The sequence below is a fragment of the Bos javanicus genome, chromosome X (assembly GCF_032452875.1).
Source record: "Bos javanicus breed banteng chromosome X, ARS-OSU_banteng_1.0, whole genome shotgun sequence".
Lineage (NCBI taxonomy): Eukaryota > Metazoa > Chordata > Mammalia > Artiodactyla > Bovidae > Bos > Bos javanicus.
The window spans coordinates 91,225,175-91,245,456 of NC_083897.1; the positions used below are offsets into that span (position 1 = coordinate 91,225,175).

Sequence of the window (20,282 nt, forward strand, 5' to 3'; positions counted from 1 at the left end):
GGTAAGGAAAAAAACTGCAGCTCAATCGCAAAGCCAAGAGCAGTCCAGGGGTCTTAATCCCCCTGTTCTTGGCTCCCAACCCTCATCCTCACCCTCCCTGCCCCCACCAGCGCAGCCACTTTGTTCTTGGAACCTGGCACCGTCTTGTCCAAGGTCGGGAGCCCAGCGGCTACAAAGAACACTACTGATACGAAGCCGGAAGGCTAGTGTAGCGGACTCCAAAGATCCATAGCCACGTGCACCTCCCTGGAGCCTGCCGTGTCCTGCAACGAGATACAACTGGGCACGCAGCCACCAGCTCTGGGAGACCTTGCAGGAAGCTATGAGGCCTCAGATGCATGCATATGGCCAAATTTGCTCCACATCTTTGAGTCCACAGGTCTGGTGAACTACACCAGAGGCTGCCGGTGTAGCACAGTTAAATACGAAGCTCGCGCCTGCAAACCTGTGAGTTCTGGTTTGTTTGCAGTTGCAAACTGTTCAGAAAGAAGCAGCTCAGACACTGCCTCCTCCCAATCTTGCCCTTAGTGCCTGCCCCTCCTGGGCTCAAGAACATCACGTACTGATCCCACACCCATCAGGCGCTGCACAGCTTCTGCAGCAGGTGCGGGATGGAGTTTCCACGCATCCATCTCTGACCTCTGGATTTATGGTTTTGCCTCACACTGCCTGGACGAGGGGAAATTTTCCTGAAGGTAAGCCCACAGATACATGGAGGCTTCCTTACTCTCATACGATTCTACGCTCAGCTTTAAACAATTTAGCAAATTTACTATTTACATGTTGGATGTATATGGTTCTAGAGACATCTGTTCCAGGTAAGCAGATATCCGCCGTGCTTCTCTGAACCTGCCTTTCGCGGTGGTGGTTTGCGCTATAACCTCGGTTGGCCAATGATTATTTTTAAAATTTGATTCAGTTTTTCCAGAGTCTTCTTGTTATAAGAACAGAGGTGACTATTTCCAGTTTCTTTACGCGAGGGAGTTAGAACCAAAAGTCCTGACTTGTGTGGTCATCTTTGCAATATGTTATAATCAGTATGGGCTTCCCTGGTGGATCCGTGGTTAAAAACAACAACAAAAACAAACAAACAAAAAACGCCTGCCAATGCAGGGAAATGAGAATTCTATCCCAGGGTCAGGAAGATCCCCTGGACAAGGAAATGGCACTCCAGTATTTTTGCCTGGGAAATCCCATGGACAGAGGAGCCTGGCGGGCTACAGTCTATGAGGTCGCAAGAGTGGAATACGACTTAAAGACTGAGCAACAACAATTCAATTTGCTGCACAATAGAAATGAACACAACATTGTAAAGCAACTACATTTCAGTTGTTGTTGTAGCCTGCAAGGCTCCTCTGTCCATGGGATTTCCCAGGCAAGAATACTGGAGTGGGCTGCCATTTCCTTCTCCAGGGGCTATAATTTAGAAATATCATAGTAAATTACAGAGAAACAGAAAAGAAGATGAAAGTTGACTCAGGGAGCCAGCGTAGGAATGGGTAGGGTATGTGTGTGAGAGAGCATTTAGAATCAACCGATTTCTGATTTCATTAAAGTCTAGTGTTACTATTTAACTTTTAAGAGCATGCATGTGTGCTATTTTCAAAAAATTAAAGAATAGGTGATACAGAAATAATCTGTGTGTGGAAAATACATAGAAATGATAAACATAACTTTAAGATTAATAAAAGTTCAGAAATACATACAATTTCCTTAAATAGTTATTACCTCTTACTTGTTGATGCTAACTGTGACTTTGTAAATCCACATATGTTTTTTTCTTGATCCCAGCAGGCTTGCACATTAACTGACGAGTAATGATGTAAAATTTGCCCTTTACTAAATTTGGGGTAAACAATGCAAAAGAGGGGACTGTTTCCCAGATGAAGAAACTCAGGGCTGAAAGATTAAGCAACTTGCTGAAAGTCATACACTGAATAAATGGTGGAACTAGAACAGTCACCCAAGTCCTTATGTAATTAGCATCTATGTTAGTGTATCCCTCTACCTTTCCTAGAATGTACTTTTGAATAGCTAGACCTTAATCAGAAAATGATGTTATTCTTCCACTAGGTTTTGGAATAAAAATTAATGTTGAATGCACAAGGAAAGTTGAGTATGATCATCCCATTCTTTTAATAAATCAAAAATTCCTAAAACAATAAAAAAATCTACTTAGAAGCTAGAAGAAAAGATAGCAAGCTTCTAAAATTACTTAATGAAGGGAGTCTAAACCCTGATTCTAAGACCTAGAAGAGATGGTATACCACACACACACACAAACAGAAAGATAATGGCTCTATGTCTTTAATGAACATAGATTACATTTTTTATCAATAAAACTAGAGTGAATAAAATTCAACAGTATATACAAATCTACCACAACCTGGTAGTTTCCTAGTCATGAGAGTATGATATAGTATTAGGAAATATTTGAAAATTTTAATAATCTATTATATCAAAAAGTCAAAGGAGAAAAACTATATAATCATTTGAAGACTGAACAAAGAATTCAGTAAATTCAATCAAATGATAAACTGCAGTTTTACTTAGTGTTTATTTACTCTGCTGACAGAATTATGTTAAAATCCTAAATTCTTGGAACTAAGTATTTCAGAATTCATACACGATACATTGCACAAGATCCATAGCAGAGTTTAGAGTAATACTACTGAATCTAATTAAATATTTCTGCACTGAAACATATAAATATTCACTCCAAGATATATAAAAACTACAGATTGCTTCCTGTCACTTCAGGTCAAGTTTTATGGGCAAAGGCATTAGGAAACTGAGCTCAGTTTTTGAAGTACTTCCATTTTGGTTTATTTTTAAAATTTTATTTTTATGTGTTTTTTAATTGAAGTATAGTTGATTTACAATATTATGTTAGTTTCAAGTACACAGCAAAATGATGCAGTTATATATATACATAATGTATGTGTGTGTTAGTTGCTCAGTCGTGTCCGACTCTGCAATCCCATGGACTATAGCCCACCAAGCTCCTCTGTCCGTGGACTTTTCTAGGCAAGAATACTGGAGTGGGTTGCCATGCCCTTCTCCAGAGGATCTTCCCAAACTGGGGATCAAACTGGGTTCTTCCACATTGCAGGCAGATTCTTTACCTTCTGAGCCACCAGGAAAGCCTATATATAATATATGTATATTTAGGAAGCTGTGGTGTATATATAAATCAGTAGTCTGTCGATGGACATTTGGGTTGTTTGTCTATCTTGGCTGTTGTAAATGGTGCTGCTGTGAACATTGAGGTGCATGTTTCTTTTCAATTAGAGTTTTTGTTGTTGATTTTTAAATTTTTCCAGATATTTACCCAGGAATGAAATTGCTGGATGATATGGTAGCTCTATGTTTAGTTTTTTAAGGAACTCCATAATGTTTTCCACAGTGACTGCAATAATTTACATTCCCACCAACAATATATAAGGGTTCCCTGTTCCGCACATTCTCTCCCACATTTATTATTTGTAGACTTTTTGATGATAGCCATTCTGACTGGTGAGAGGTGATACCTCATTGTGGTTTTGATTTGCATTTCTCTAATAATTAGTTGTGTTTTCTAATTCTAAAAAACAGCATCTTTTCATGTGCCTGTTACCCATGTGTATGTCTTCTTTGGAGAAATGTCTGTTTAGGTCTTCTGCTCATTTTTTGATTGATTGGGTTTCTTGTTTATTTGATAATGATTTGTATGAGCTATTTGTATATTTTGGATATAAACCCCTTTTGGTCACACCATTTGCAGATATTTTCACTCATTTCGTAAGTTGTCATTTTGTTTTGGTGATTATTTCTATTGCTGTGCAAAGCTTTTAAGTTTAATTAGGTCTCCTTTACTTTCTGCTTTTATTTTGCCTTGGGAAACTGATTTAAGAAAATATGGCTATGATATATGGCTAAGAATGTTTTGCCTATGTTCTCTTTGGAGTTTTATGATGTCACGTCTTTTTTAATTTTAAATTTATTTATTTTTAAATTGAAGGATAATTGCTTTACAGAATTGTGTTGGTTTCCACCAAGTAGCAACATGGCATGGGTCTACCTATGTCCCCTCCCTCTTGAACCTCCCTTCCATCTCCGTCCCCATCCCATCTCTCTAGGTTGTTACAGAGCCCCAGCTTAGGTTCCCTGAGTCATATAGCAAAGTCCCATTAGCTATGTATTTTACATATGGTAAGGTATGTTTCCATGTTACTCTGTCCATATATCCCACCCTCTCCTTCTTCCCCCCTTCCCGCCGTCTCCCTAAGTATGTTCTCTATGTCTGTGTCTTCATTGCTGCCCTGCAAATAATTTCATCAGTACAATCTTTCTAGATTCCATACATATGCATTAGTATATGATACTTGTTTTTCTCTTTCTGACTTATTTCCCTCTGTATAATAGGTTCTAGATTCATCCACCTCATTAGAATGGACTCAAATTCATTCCTTTATGGCTGAGTAATATTCCATTGTATATATGTACCACAGCTCCTTTATCCATTCATCTGTTGATGGACATCTAGGTTGCATCCATGTTCTAGCTATTGTAAATAGTACTGCAATGAACATTGGGGTACATGTGTCTTTTTCAATTTTGGTTTCCTCAGGGAAACTGCTGCTATATCCTTAGTAGTGGGATTGCTGGGTCATATGGTGGTTTTATTCCTAGTTTTGAAGGAATCCCCATACTGTTCTCCATAGTGGCTGTATCAGTTTACATTCCCACCAACAGTGCAAGAGGGTTCCCTTTTATCCACACCTTTCTGGAATTTATTGTTTGTAGACTTTTTGATGATGGTCATTCTGACTCCTGTGAGGTGATATATCATTGTAGTTTTTACATTTCTCTAATAATGAGCAATGTTGAGCATCTTTCCATGTGTTTGTTAGCCATCTGTATGTCTTCTTTGAAGAAATGTCTGTTTAGGTCATTTTCCCATGGTTTGATTGGGTTGTTTTTCTGGTATTGACTTTTATGAGCTGCTTGTATATTTTGGAAATTAATCCTGTCAGTTGTTTCATTTGTTCTTATTTTCTCCCATTCTGAGGGTTGTTTTTTCACCTTGTTTTTAGTTTCCTTGTTTATAGTTTCAAATGAGTCAGCAAAGAGCTGACTCACTTGAAAAGACCCTGATGCTGGGAAAGATTGAAGGCAGGAGGAGAAGGGGACGACAGAGGATGAAATGGTTGGATGGCATCACCGACTCAATGGACATGAGTTTGAGTAAACTCCAGGAGTTGGTGACGGACAGGGAGGCCTTGCATGCTGCAGTCCATGGGGCTGCAAAGAGTCGGAGACGACTGAGTGACTGAACTGAACTGTATAGTTTCCTTTGCTGTGCAAAAGCTTTTAAGTGTAATTAGGTCCCACTTGTTTATTGTTGCTTTTATTTCCATTACTCTAGGAGGAGGGTCATAGACAATCTTGCTGTGATTTATGTCGTAGAGGGTTCTGCCTATGTTTTCCTCTAAGGGTTTTATAGTTTCTAGTGTTATATTTATGTCTTTAATCCATTTTGAGTTTATCTTTGTGTATGGTGTTAAGAAGTGTTCTAATTTCATTCTTTTACATGAAGCTGTCCAGTTTTCCCAGCAGCACTTATTGAAGAGGCTATCTTTGTCCCATTGCACATTCTTGCCTCCTTTGTCAAAAATAAGGTACCCATAGGTGCATGGGTTTATCTCTGGACTTTCTATCTTGTTCCATTGGTCTATATTTCTGTTTTTGTGCCAGTACCTTACTGTCATGATGACAACAGGTTTGTAGTATAATCTGAAGTCAGGAAAGTTGATTCCTCCAGCTCCATTATTCTCTGTCAAGATTGCTTTTGCTATTCAGGGTCTTTTGCATTTCCATATGAATTTTGAAATTTTTTTTGTTCTAGTTATGTGAAAAATGTCATTGGTAATTTGATAGGGATCACATTGAATCTGTAGATTGCGTTTGGTAACATAGTCATTTTCACAATACTGTTTCTTCCAACCCAGGAATATGTAATGTCTCTCCATCTGTTTATGTCATCTTTGATTTCTTTCATCAGTGTCTTATAGTTTTCTGTATACAGTTCTTGATGTCACTTCTTATATTTAGGTTTTTAAACCATTTTAATTCATTTTTGCATATGGTATAAGGAAGTATTCTAATTTCATCGATTTATATGTAGCTACCCAAATTTTTCATCACCACTTGTTGAAGAGACTCTGTTTTCTCCACTATATATTCTTGCCTCCTTTGTCATAGATTAATTTACTGTGGGTGTGTGGGTTTATTTCTGGGTTCTTTATTCTGTTCTGTTGATCTATATGCCTGTTTTTGTACCAATACCAAGCTATTTTGATTACTGTAGCTTTATAATATAATCTGAAGTCTGGAAAGGTTAAAAGCATTTCCACTTTAAAATTGCGTATAAGGGATTGTGTTTCTGATGTACATTTTTGTCAACTCTTCTTGCCTTTTGTAAGGTTTTTTCTTTTATATTAGCTTTTTTTGTCATTGAAGTTGAAAAGAGAACAGTAAATAAAACACAAAGGGCAACAACTTGATGACATCTTACAGAGCAAGCAGATGCATGTAAAACCAATACTAAGATATAGAACAGTACTGTTACCCAGAAACATATGACCTTATGACCTTAAGTAGTCATTACACCTGAAAGTTATTATGACCTTATGTAGCCATTACCTCTGAAAGCTAACTACTCTTCTAACCTATGTCACTATATATTCATTTTGCCTGTTTTTTAAACTTAATACAAACAGAATTATCAATCTTGTGCATTTTAATGCCCATTTCCTTTGTTCGGTACAGTGATCCATATTTGTTGAATGTAGGAATATTTTATAATTTCATGGCTGTATAGTATTCCATTATATGGATACTATACTTGTATTTATTCATTCAACTGTTGATCAAAATTCAGACTTTTTCCAGTTTTTGACTATTTATAATAGTGCTACTATGAACATCCTTACTCATGTATTTTGGAGAACAAGTTTATGCATTTCTGTTACATATATACTTTGTATAGCAGGCAGAATTCAGGATCTTAACTTTGTATAATCTCTTCATTGAATATGGATGGAACCTGTGGATATAATAAGGTATAACTCCTATGATTGTGTTAATTGTATGGGGGGAGAAGGATTTTGCAGATGTAATTGTTACAGTCAATCATAAGACAGGGAGATTACTTGGGGGTGGGCCAGACATAGTCAGGTGACCATTTACTAGGGTAAGGCCCTGGCTGAAAGAGAGGTTTGAAGCATGAGAGAGTATTTGAAGGGGGCTACAGGGCGATGACGGCTTCCCAAGTGGCACTAATGGTAAAGAACCTGCCTACCAGTGCAGGAGACATAGGAGATGCAGGTCTGTTCCCTGGGTCAGGAAGATCCCCTGGAGGATGGCATGGCAACCCACTCCAGTATTCTTGCCTGGAGAATCTCATGGACAGAGGGTCCTGGTGGGCTACAGCCCACAGGGTCACAAAGAATTGGACATGACTAAAGTGACTTAGCACACATGCACGCACAGAGGTTGAGGAAGTGCATGCAGCCTCTAGGAGATGAGTGCTGCCCCAGGCTGACAGCCAGCAGTGGAATGAGGGGCCTCAGTCCTTTAGCAGTTGGAAAGTGAATTTGGCTAACAAGATGGAAGAGTTTGGGAGGGACTCTTCCCCAGAGCCTCCAGAAAGGAACACTATCATCTCACCCTATTATACCCTAACAGGGAAACTGGTCACACTGGGCACAGACTTCTCACCTGCATAACTGTGAGCTACTAAATGAGGGCTACTTCTAAGAGTGTGGTCATTTTTTTCCATATCAATAGAAAAATAGAGGTTTTGATACCTGGATGTGGGGTATTGCCATTACAAACCCCTAAAAACATGTGTGTGGCTTTGGAACTGAATATTGGGTGAAGCCTTGAAGAATTTTGAGGTCAAAATGCTAGAGAAAGACAGAGTTGCCTTAGAAAAAGACAATTGCTTTGGAGAGACTGTTACTAGGAATCAGACGAATTTCCAGACTGCTTTGAAATTCTAACTCCTTTCTACCTTCCATGTCCCCTCATATTAAAACAGAATTTTTATAGCTGTTAACCCATGCCAGTCTCACTATTGTGTGCTGGGGGAAGGTAGTTTGTCATTTTAGTGTCACCAGTATATAGTTGGAGAGGGATTGTGCCTCAGGATTATACTGTTGGATTATACCCAGGAACCTCATGCATGCTTGATTTAGGTGATTTAAATTATAAGGTTTTCATACTTTGAACCAATAAGATTTAGATGAGCTTTTAGAATTGAGCTGATGCTATAATACCATGAGAAATCTGGAAACTGTGACATGAGGTTAATGAATATTCTATGTGGGACAGATTGGATTGCTTGGGGTCAGAGGGAAGAATTCTAAAATGATGCCTAATGACACTTGACCTTGTATAATCTCCTCTGGTTAAGTGTGAGAAGAGCTTGGTATTATGATTGCTCCTGTGATTATGATAAATTATATAGGAAAAGAGATTTTTGGAGATATATTTTCCCAAAGCAGTGGACTTTCAATAAGAAGGTACCCTGAGTGAGCCAGACCTAACCAAGTGAGACCTTAAACTGGATTTTCTAAGAGACTCAAGTGTGAGACATTATATGGAGGGATTAATTTGGCAAGAAACTGTAGGAAGTCTCTAGGAGCTGAAAGTGGAACTAAATTCTGCCAATAACTTGAATGAGCTTGGAAATGGATTCTTCTGAAGAGCACTCAGCAAGAAACATAGCCTGGCTGTCTTAATTAGTTTGTCCTGCTGTAACAAATTACCATAGACTGAGTAGCCTGAACAACAAAAATTTTTCACAGTTCTAGTGGCCGGGAATTCCCATAAGCAAGGAGCCAAAAGTTTGGTGTCTGATGAAGGCCTGTTTCCTGGTTTGCAGATGGTCACCTTCTTACTGTATACTCACACACAGAGAGAGCTCTGTTTTTTTCATCCACTTATAAGGGCACCAATCCCATGATGGGACTCCACTCACATGACTCATCTTAACCTAATTACCTTCCAAAGGCTCCACCTTCAACTTCTACCACATTGGGGATTAAGGTTTTAACACGTGGATTTTAGGAGAGACACAGACATTCAGTCCATAGCACTGGCCAAATGACTTCTCAGCCTGACTTCACCCTGTGAGACGACTGAGCAGAAAACCCAGCCATGCTACCCATGTATGGATTTCTGAACCTACAGAACTGGGAGTTAATCAAAAGACATTGTTTTAAGCCACTATGTTGTTGTTCAGTCACTCAATCATGTCCAACTCTTTGTGACCCCATGGACTGCAGCATGCCAGGCTTCCCTGTCCTTCACTATCTCCCTGAGTTTGCTTAAACGTATGCCCATTGAGTCAGTGATGGCTTCCAACCATCTCATCCTCTGTTGACCCCTTCTCTTCCTGCCCTCAATCTTTCCCAACATCAATGAAAGTGAAAGTGAAAGTCACTCAGTCATGTCTGACTCTTTGCGACCCCATAGACTATACAGTCCATGGAATCCTCCAGACCAGAGTACTGGAGTGGGTAGCCTATCCCTTCTCCAGTGGATCTTCCCGACCCAGGAATTGAACTGGGGCCTCATGCATTGCAGACAGATCCTTCACCAACTGAGCTATCAGGGAAGACCCCTCCAAGCATCAGGGTCTTTGCTAAAGAGTCAGCTCTTTGCATCAGGTAACCAAGTATTGGAGCTTCAGCTTCAGCATCAGTCCTTCCAAAGAGTATTCAGAATTGATTTCCTTTAGGATTCACTGGTTTGATCTCTTTGCTGTCCAAGGGACTCTCAAGAGTCTTCTCCAGCACCACAGTTCGAAAGCCACTAAGTTTAAGTCACTAAATTTGTGGTAATTTGTTACACAGGAATAAAAAGCTAATACAGATGGAGTTGCTGGGTTATAGAAGAGGGATATATATCCAACTTTGATATTGCCAAACAGTTTTCTAAGTGGTAGTACCAATTTACACTCCCACCAGCAGTTAGAGTTCCACTTCTTTATTTTCTCCAACTCCATATACTGGTAGTTGTTTTGACTATTCTGGTAGATATTTACTAATATTTCATTGTAATTTAATTTTCACATCCCTCATGCCTGAGTTTGGGTGATCTATTATTGTTTCTTGGTCATCTGGATGTTCCATTTTGTGATGTGCCTGTTGAAATATTGTGCCAATGTTAAATTGCATTTGCTTTTTTTCTTGATTTTATTCTGTACATATTTTTTGGATGTATGTGTGTGTGAAGGTATAAAGTTTTTCAATATTTTCCTTTATTCTCAGTGCTTTTTCTGTCCTGTTTCAGATATCATCATCTACTCCAATGTCATGAAGCTACATTTATACATTATGAAATTCTTCCTTTCTCTTTCCTTCTTTTATTGAAGTATAGTTGATAATATGCTTATATAGAATTTTCTAGCTTTATTTTCTGGAATTAACTTCTGTGTATAAGTTAGGAGCTGAAGTTACTTTTTTCACAAGGATGGATATACAGTTAGTCTAATTGCATTTACTTAAGTGACTCTCCTTCCTCCCAAGTACTGCATTGGTACCTTTGTTGTAAATTAGGTGCAAGTGTGTGTGTGTGTGTGTGTGTGTGTGTGTGTGCGCACGTGTGTGTGTGTGTGTGTTATATGGCCATATATGTATGTGTCTGCTTGTGAACTTTTTTCTTTGTTCTATCAGTCTATTTATCTATTCTTTTACACAAATCACACTATCTTAATGATTATGGCTCTGCAGTTGGCCTTGCAATCTGGCTTTGAAAGTCCTCTGAATTTCTTCTTTTGGATGACTTTGGCTGTTCTTGAATCTCTGATACCCATATATACTTTAGAATCAGTTTGCTAATTTCCATTTACAAAAAATCATCTGGGATTTCAACTGAAGTTAGATTGAATCCATAAATCATTTTGATGAGAATTTTAGATTTGATTTTCATGATGCTGTCTTCTAATCAATGAAGATGATGTTTCTCCAATTAGGTCTTCTTTAGTATCTCTCAGAAATACATAGATTTCTGGACAGAGGTCTTGCGAATCTTTTCTTAGATTTGTTCCTAGGTATTTAATGTTTTCTGATTTATAGTGAATGGCATTAAATTTTTTTCACTATAATTTTTGAAGCTAGTCTGTAGAAATACAACTCAATTTTGTAATATTGACCTTATATCCAGCAACATGCTCAATTCATTTATTAATTCTAATATTTGGTACATACATTCTTTAGGTTATTTTTTGTGAATAATCTGTTGTGTCTCTTCTGTTTTTTAAGAGCTAAGAAACCATCCTCCAAAGACCCCAAAGTTACTTACATTTATATCTCATTAACCACAACTGAGAAATTCACAGTCACTGGAATAGTAATGAGGTTACTATGACCTATTAGTCAAACATGCTGCCCTTTATCTATCAAATACATTGCATCATGATTATGATGCCACAAATTTTCATTATTTTAGCCAAATACTAAAATATTTTAGCTAAATATATAAATGTTTACATATTAATACTTTGATTTAGAAGTTTGAGAATCAGTAAATAGATGAGGATGGATTTTTTTTGTAGAATATTCCTCCATGTAAAATGAATTGAAATTATGATTCTTAAGTTATACAATTTTTTAAGCAATGAACAGTAAGCTTCATATGTGAAAAACATTTGTAGCTTTTTGATGAATAAATTTTAAAATGAAAAAAAAAACTTCGTTCATTTCAAAAATACCCTTTTGCTATTTATTAAAGCACAAAATTATTTTAGAAAATTTAATGCATACACATATCAAACTTTAGCAATAGTTATCAATGGCTGGTAGGATTGATCATGATTTAAGTTTTCTTAAACTTTTCTGAATTATCTAAATGCTTTACCACAGCGTTTGTCAAACTGGACACTATTGGCATTTGGGGGTCAGATAATTCTATGTTGTCAGAGGCTCTCCTTTTCTTTGAAGTGATTGAGAGCATACCTAGCCTTTGCATACTGGATGCCAGTACCTAGCACCTCTCTCTCCCCAATTGTGTCAGTCTACAGACATTTCCAGATGCCCACCACCCCCCCCCTCATTGCACTGTAGTGAATGAAATTCTAATATATGTAGAAAATTACTTAGATGTAAAAATAAATATACTGATGTAAATACAGATCAGTAGATATAATACATCATGCGTTTTTTTTTTGTATATAAATATCATAGTCATTTTTCCATGGTATTAAAATTTTTTCAAAAATATCCTATGAAAGCTGCATAGGTTTGTTCTATGGACATCCAGTATCCTATGGGAAATAGGATTTCAGATTATGGCACTAGTGGTAAAGAACCCACCTCCCAATGAAGTAGATGTAAGAGATGCGGGTTTGATCACTGGGTTGGGAAGATCCCCTGGAGGAGGGCATGGCAACCCACTCCAGTATTCTTGTCTGGAGAATCCCATGGACAAAGGAGCCTGGCAGGCTACAGTTCATAGGGTTGCAAAGAATGGGACATGACTGAAGCAACTTAGCATGCATGCATGCATGAGTATTTCTTTAGAGTTAATGCCTGGAAAAGAAATTATAGTGTCAAATGAACATGTTCCATCTGGCAAGATGCTATGAATTTATAACTCCATTCAGTAGTATATGAGATAGCCTGTTTTTTTTGTTGTTGTTGTTGTTGCTTTTTACATCAGTTTAAAATCTAATCAAACATTAAAATTGTTTTAAAAATGCAAATAGTCCTATTTTTTCTGAGTATGAATAAGGTATGCTCATTGAAAACATTCAGAAGATAAAATATGACAGAACAAACTTACCCTTCCAGATTCTTTTTCTATAAGCACAAATGTACATAAACACTATCTCCTAAACAGGAGAACTGGGAACTAAAAAGGAGAGGGCACTTTAGACACACCAATACAGTTAAACAGAGGAACTTCCTTAGTATAAAGTTTGAGATCTTAGAAAAGAGCAAATAAGTAAATGGGGAAAACTATATATATATATATATATATATATATATAGAGAGAGAGAGAGAGAGAGAGAGAGAGAGAGATTCATGAGCATAATGAAATGGACATTATCCCACAGTACTATATTGTGGAATGATGGATGACCAGAACACATTCTGTTCATTTAAGTCCATCCTGCACTTCATCAATCTTTGATTTTACAAATTCCATTTGCATTCAATTGCTTTTTCATCCTTCATAATCTTAGACTCTGTTTTCCATTCCAAGCTTTATTCCATTCTTTTTATGGTACTTTTAAATCTATAGTTTTTGTTTCACGGTCCATTTAATTCAGGCCACTACATATTGCACTCCATACTCTGGTTGTTCTTATTTTGATTTCCTTCTATTTTCTTTAATATTTTATTTCACACCATACTCCATTTCATTCCTTTTCTCATATAATATTTTTCTTTTATTCCATAGACCATTGGATATTTACATTTTGCATTCCATTCCATCTTTCCATTAAACTTTCCATTTCATATCCTATTCAAGTCCATATTCCTTTTCCATTTTATTCTAATTTCCACTACAATCAGTCTCAATTTCATCACATTCTGCATTCCATTTCAATTCCATTTTCCATTCCATATTATTTAACAATCCAAATGCCATTCCATTCTATTTTTGTGTTGTGTTTCAGTCGATTTGTTCATCCATTCCACTAAATATCCCATTTCATTTGGCCAAAATTGCTGCAACAGCAACTTTCAGGAGAACCACTTAACCAAAATTCTTATCAAAGAATTACAAATGTGTATGACCCATATTCAGAATATCCTTTTCTGGGAATTTATCTACAATAAATTCACATTGGAGGATATGAACAATTTTTAGTAAAAAGGATATATCTTACATTGATGTGTTACAGAGAGTGAAAAGTTGGAAATAACATAAACATTGATCAATATAGCGTGTTTGAAAATGTAAGCTTCCTCCATAAAAGGAATATTTTGTAGTTATACAATGGCCTTGTGGAAATTTATTTACTGACATGGAAAGTGTGTTTTCTGGACACAAAAGGCAGGTTACAGAACAAGATCTATGCATGAAAAGTTCCATTTTCATAAAACGAAAGAACTATGAATTATTTACACATGGCCATTAGACCAAAAAATAATTAAACATTGTTAGTACTACCCTACTCCAGTACTCTTGCCTGGAAAATCCCATGGACGGAGGAGCCTGGTAGGCTGCAGTCCGTGGGGTCGCTAGAGTCAGACACGAATGAGCGACTTCACTTTCACTTTTCACTTTTCACTTTCATGCATTGGAGAAGGAAATGGCAACCCACTCCAGTGTTCTTGCCTGGAGAATCCCAGGGATGGGGGAGCCTGGTGGGCTGCCGTCTATGGGGTCGCACAGAGTCAGACACGACTGAAGCGACTTAGCAGCAGCAGCTGTACTAGCTTGCTGGTCTGTGGGAATCTAGAATCTAGCTTTCCTACATTTACCTTTGTTTTAGGTACTGAACATGCAGTAATAATGACTTTCATGACTAAAAATGTGTGCAGATATTGAACTTCAAGCCTTTGCATCACATCATGTTTATATTAACAGAAACTAGAGAGTAGGTCAAATAAATTAATGTACATTCACCAGTGGATTACTATACAGCCCATACAAATGATGACGTATCTTTAAGGACAATAGCACCCTTAATCCCAGGCAATCTGTTTGTGTTCAGGAAGCAGGGCAGCGGCAACCATCTTGCTAAAGAATTAACCACCCTTGCCCCCTGCCCCCAGCCCCCACCCCCCACCCCCCGTAGCATACTGAACATCCTGAGCCAAGACCCATCCGTTCTGTTTGCTCACTTTCAGCCTGCTCTCTGAGCAGACCTTCTTATGGGTCATCCAGATGCTCAGAGCAGTTTTGGGACCATCCTTTCCACGGTCACTGATATGGGTCCAGTGTCCTGATCATATTCAAGGAGGGACGCCTAGCTAAGGATTGAGCCACCAGAGTAGTGCTACAAGCTAAGCTGATTTGGGAGGGGGTGTGACTCGAATTGTTTATATATACAGCCTCCCCATCCTCAACCCCTCTTTGAAAACACACAGTACACTCCTGGGGTTAGGATAGGGAATTCACCACATTGACTCAGCGGGGGGCCCGCGGCCCGGCAAAAGACGCCAGAGGCGTGGAGCAAACCCTCCTCTTCCACGCTAGGTGGAGCCATATTTGCCTGTTGCCAGGGAGACGAAGGTCACATGACATCTAGCCCACCAATCAGAAGTGAAGACTCCAGGGGATCCGCCCACCGTCCTCGCTCTTCGCACTCGGAGCTCGACTGAGGTAACGTCTACAGCTGCGCTCTCCGCGTCTGAGGTAGAACCTAGCATTATGGCCACCCAGTCGTGTTTGGAGAAGGAGCAGAAGCCACAGCAGGGTGAGATGCCCACAGGGCCAAATAATGAGGTTGCCTCTGCCCCTGGTGACGCCCGCGGGGCCGAGAACACCAGTCCTGGTGACTTGGTCCCAGTGGTCTTGACCAACCCCTCTCTATTGGGTGGTGGCGCCCCCACTTGGTGGCACAGCAGGTTCCTCATCCTGCGACATGGCTACCACCGCCATTTTGCTCACTGGGGAGGAGCCGGGGGAGTCCTCCGTGGAAGGTGTGCAGGGGAGGGGGGGGCCCGACCTCCAGGGTGGCAAGAGTCCCCACGTGGAGCTGAGCTGTGTGGTGCCCCAGTCTGGCCCAGGCCTCCAGATGGCGCCTGCTCGCAGTGGGGCTGCCGTTGGGCAAGCCGCAGGGGGCATTGACCAGCATTTCACCCAGATCGCTAGCCCAGGGAAAGGCCGTGGGAGGAAGCGGCTCAGCCGCGAGGAGGCTGCCACGGCTCAGAACCCTCCTCGACGCTGTCTGTTTCCAGTGACTGCTGTGTCCCCAAGGTCCGTGTCTTCGCCGCCATCTTTTCCAGGGTCTCAGCCCGGCAGCTCGGCTTCTTTGACTAACCACGCGTCGCAGCTGGTTCCTGCCCTCCAAAGCCAGGCCAACGCACCAGGTCCTGCTCCCCGCAATCAAGCAGCGGGTCCTGGCCCTCACGTCCGCAGCGGTGCAGCTATGCAACACCCTGCTCTCCAGGGCAGCATCACCCCATCAGGTCCTGTTCTGCGCAGTCAGGCAGCCAGGCCAGGCCCTGCTCTCCGTAGCCACACATCCGGGTCCGGTGCAGCTGATCGAGGCTCTGCTGGCTTCTACCGCTGTGCTCCCGAGCCAGGCCCACCTCGTCGCAGTCGTCGTCAACCCGGGCCGAGCCCTGCTCTTGGGCGTCAAGCATCAGCGCCCGGCCCTGCTCAACGCGGAAGCCGTGCACCCAAGCCAGGCCCAACGGGCGGCGGTATACCCGAAGCAGGCCCTGCTTTCCGCCGCCGCAGTGCTTCCGCGCCTGGCCCTGATGGTCGTGGCAGCCCTACTTCTGTGCCTGGCCCTGCTCGTCGCGGCCGCTCAGCTTCTGCGCCTGGCCCTAATCGTTGCGGCTCCCCTGCTTTGGCGCCTGGCCCTGGTCCTAGCAGCGGCCCTGCTTCCACGTCTGGCCCTGAGCTTCGCCGCCGCGGTGGTTCCGCACCTGGCCCTGTTCGTCAGGGCCGCCCTGCTTTGGCGCCTGGCCCTGATCCTCGTGGCGCCCCTGGTTCCGCGGCTGGCCCTACTCGTCCGCGCCGCGGTGGTTCTGCGCCTGATCCTGCTCGTCATGGCCGTCCTGCTTCAGCGCCTGGCCCTGATCATCGCCGCGACGGTGGTTCCGCGCCTGGCCCTGTTCGCCGCGGTCGCTCTGCTTCCACGCGTGGCCCTAATCCTCGTGGCGGCCGTGTTTCTGCACCTGGCCCTGCTCGTCGTGGCGGCCCTGCTTCCGCGGCTGATGCTGCTCGTCGTGGCCGCCCTGCTTTTGAGCCTGGTGGAGATCTTCGCAGGGGCTCTGCTTTGGTGCCTGGCCCTGATAGTCCCAGCGGCCCTGCTTCCACTCCTGGCCTGAATCTTCGCGGCTCTCCTGCTTCCACGCCGGGCCCTGCTCGTCGCCGCCGTCGCCGCCTTGGTTCCACGCCTGGCCCTGATCATCCTGGCCGCCCTGCTTCTACGCCTGGCCCTGCTCGCCGCCGCCGCCTTGGTTCCACGCCTGGCCCTGATAATCGCGGTCGCCCTGCTTCCGTGTCTGGCCCTGCTCGTCGCAGCCGCCCTGCTTCCACGCCTGGCCCGGATCTTCGCGGCCGCCCTGCTTCCACGCCTGGCCCTGCTCGTCGCCGCCGCCGCCGCCCTGCTTCCACGCCTGGCCCTGATCATCGCGGCTGCCCTGCTTCCACGTCTGGCCCTGCTCGTCGCCGCCGCCGCCTTGCTTCCACGCCTGGCCCTGATCATCGCGGCCGCTCTGCTTCCATGCCTGGCCCTGCTGGTCGCCGCCGCCGCAGCAGTGCTTCACGTCGCCGTGCCTGTGGGCCAGGCCCTGCCCTAAGTAGCGGCGCAGTGGGGCTAGGCCCTCGCCTCCAAAGCCGCAGCCCTACTTCAGGCTCTTCCCTCCGGGGCCGGGCCACCCAGCGAAGATCACCACCTACTAGCTGCGCCTCTCCCGTTGGGCCTAATGGTGGGGGTCGTCCTTCAGCCCCTGGGTTCGCCGGAGGAGGGCTTCCCCGCCAGAGCAGCTCAAGTTCTCTTGAATCCGAGGTCCCAAGCCTTACTACCCAGCAAGTTTGGCATGCAGTCCGTATGCGTGCCTCCTCACCGTCACCTCCTGGTAGGGTCTTTACTTTCCCTAGGGAGTATGCTGAGAATTCATCCGTTTCCTCTTGCTCTAACTCCCCTGGGTCTTCTGACCAGAGCTGCCCCCCATCCCCCACTAATTTTTCCGACGGGAGATCCATTCCATCTTCCGCTAGTTTTTCCGGTGTGGGTTCCATCGCCACTTCTAGCCCTCCTGGCGTTAGGCGTATGTTGCTGCCAGAGCTTGAAGCCCTGAGCCCTCTCTCCTCAGAAGAGCCGGCTGAAGAAGGGAGCCCGCCTCCCTCCCCTCCATCTCCTGTGCTGTGATTCTCATGAGCATCCTCATGAGTCCTGCGGAAGGAATCAATATCCACCCCACTGCCCTGAATGGGCTGCCTGTTCCGCGATTACCTGTGAGGTTTACAAATGTTCTAGCCATTAACCAACATCATGCGCAGTTTTGAAGCTCTTGTTTGAAAAGGCAGTTTTGAAGCCTCTCCTTCCTGTAATGGCACTAATTAGCGTTTATCTGCTGTTAGCACTTAATTCCAGCCCCTGCTTATCCCCGCGAAAGGCCTGTGTTTGCCTCTAAGTTGAGCTTTCTCTTTTCCAAGTTGCGTTTATGCAATGAAATTTTTGAATAAATAAAGTGTTAATTTCATTTAAAAAGTGTGACTTTTTTTTTTTTTTTTTTGTCCAAAAAACCACTGTTAATCCTATGTCTTATTTAGAGGATTTAAGAAAGTTGTTGACATACTAGCTGACTCATTGGAAGGGGGAGGGAATGAAATACTATCCTAGCAATCTTTTATTTCCACTGTCTAACATAGAGTTTTTCCCAGGAAAATAGCATTTACATGTTATATATGCTATTTGCATAGGTGATTTGCAGCTTGGACAAGAGGGGGCAGGGTTTAACCCAGGGTGGCTAGAGAAGAGGGGTGATGGAGATATCCAGGTTGAACTTTAAGAGGTAGGGCATGTAGAGGGAATACTTCCTCCTCAGATGGGAGTAGGAGGTGCTGGAAGGAAGATGCAGGATCAGGAAGGAGGATAGCAGGAGAAGAATAGCAGGAGTCAGGAGCCCAAGGGGGAAGGTCTCAGTTTCCATTGGAGAAAAAAATTTGTATGTTGGGAGCAAGGGTTCCTGAGGTCTGTGAGGAGAGGGGAGGGGAATGTCTGGGAGAGTGAAAGTGAAAGTCGGTCAGTCCTGTCGGATTCTTTGTGACCCCATGGACTATTCAATCCATGGAATTTTCTAGGTCAAGTTCAAGGTTAATGATTGATGTAAAAGTGGTCATATACTTAGTGAAAATTGTGTTAATGGATAATTCCATTTAAAAAATTATTCTAAGTGTGACCAGATATGTGAGGTGAGTATGTATGTGTGTATTTGTGTGTACATGTATAGACATTTGGAGAGAACTGGATGGACATATACCATGCTACGAGCAGGGCATATATCTCATCTTTGAAATAACTGGTGGTATGGTCTTTGTTTTGCATTTTTCACCTTGGCCATATTGCTGGTTCTGTAATGAAACTCAACTCAGCATTTTTTTTTTTTTAAGAAGTTTAAGTTGTGGAAACATGGTAGGAGACCACATTTTAAAAAACAGAGTGAAAGAAAATTTAAACCAAACCAGTAAAAGAAATTTCCTCTCCCTATTCTCTTGTACTCCAGTCACATATATCCAGCTACCTAATTGACTTTTCTACTTGGGATGTCTAAAAGACATCTCAAACTTCAGTAACATGTAGTTCTGTTCAGTAGAAATATAATTCTAGCCACACATGTAATAACATTGTCTAGTAGCCACATTTAAAAATGCCTAAAGAAACACATGACAATAATTTATTTAATTTCATCTATCTAAAATATTATTTCAACATGTAATCAATATAAAATTATTTATGAAATATTTATTTTTTAGATAAAAAAATGTTTTTATTGAAGTATAATTCATCTACAATGATGTGTTTCTAGTGTATAGCAGTGACTCAGCCATGTGTGTATATATATATATACATATTCTTTTTCATATTCTTTTCCATTATGGTTTATTATAGGATATTGAATATGGTTCCCTGTCCTATACAGTAGGGCCTTGTCTATTTTATACATAGTAGTTTGTATCCACTAATCCTAAACTCCCAATTTATCCCTTCCCTAACCCCTTTCCCCTTTGGTAACCATAAGTTTTCTGTGTCTGTGGGTCTGTTTCATAAATAAATTCATTTGTGTCATATTTTAAGTTCCACATATAAGTGATACCATATGGTATTTGTCTTTTTCTTACTTAATATTATAATTAATGAGATATTTAAAATGTTTTCCTATGAAGTTTTCAAACTCTGGTGTGTAATTTACACCTGCAGCATATCTTAATTCTGACTAGCCACATTTCAAGTACTCAGTAGCCACAAGTGTGGACATGTGTGTACAGTACAGTTTTAGACCTTCTCATTTTCTTATACATTTCCTACTGAATCATGATTCCAACTCCAGCAGTTTCTCATATTATGGGCTCCCATCCTAGAAGGGAGCCCTGACATG

The 20,282-nt window shown here is 41.8% G+C and overlaps 1 protein-coding gene across 3 annotated transcripts; it reads left to right on the forward strand.

Moving 5' to 3' along the window:
* Positions 1-310: 310 nt before the first annotated feature.
* On the forward strand, positions 311-18,382 carry EZHIP (EZH inhibitory protein). Of its 3 annotated transcripts, none has more exons than XM_061410123.1 (3): positions 311-695; positions 15,202-15,421; positions 15,906-18,382. In XM_061410123.1, the coding sequence occupies exons 2-3, from the start codon at positions 15,376-15,378 to the stop codon at positions 18,050-18,052; spliced, it is 2,193 nt and encodes a 730-aa protein (XP_061266107.1). In that variant the 5' UTR covers positions 311-695; positions 15,202-15,375; the 3' UTR covers positions 18,053-18,382. The 3 variants fall into 3 exon arrangements, with proteins under 3 accessions (XP_061266107.1, XP_061266108.1, XP_061266109.1); XM_061410124.1 differs by having other exon boundaries at positions 312-695; positions 15,954-18,382; XM_061410125.1 differs by having other exon boundaries at positions 313-695; positions 15,202-15,327; positions 15,954-18,382.
* The last annotated feature ends 1,900 nt before the right edge of the window (positions 18,383-20,282 follow it).

Bases quoted from the DNA above. Each gene is read 5' to 3' on its own strand.
- EZHIP (XM_061410123.1), top strand. From the start codon at position 15,376: ATGGCCACCCAGTCGTGTTTGGAGAAGGAGCAGAAGCCACAGCAGG. The intron at 15,422-15,905 runs GTGAGATGCCCA...GTCTGTTTCCAG, and splicing joins GGAGCAGAAGCCACAGCAGG to TGACTGCTGTGTCCCCAAGG.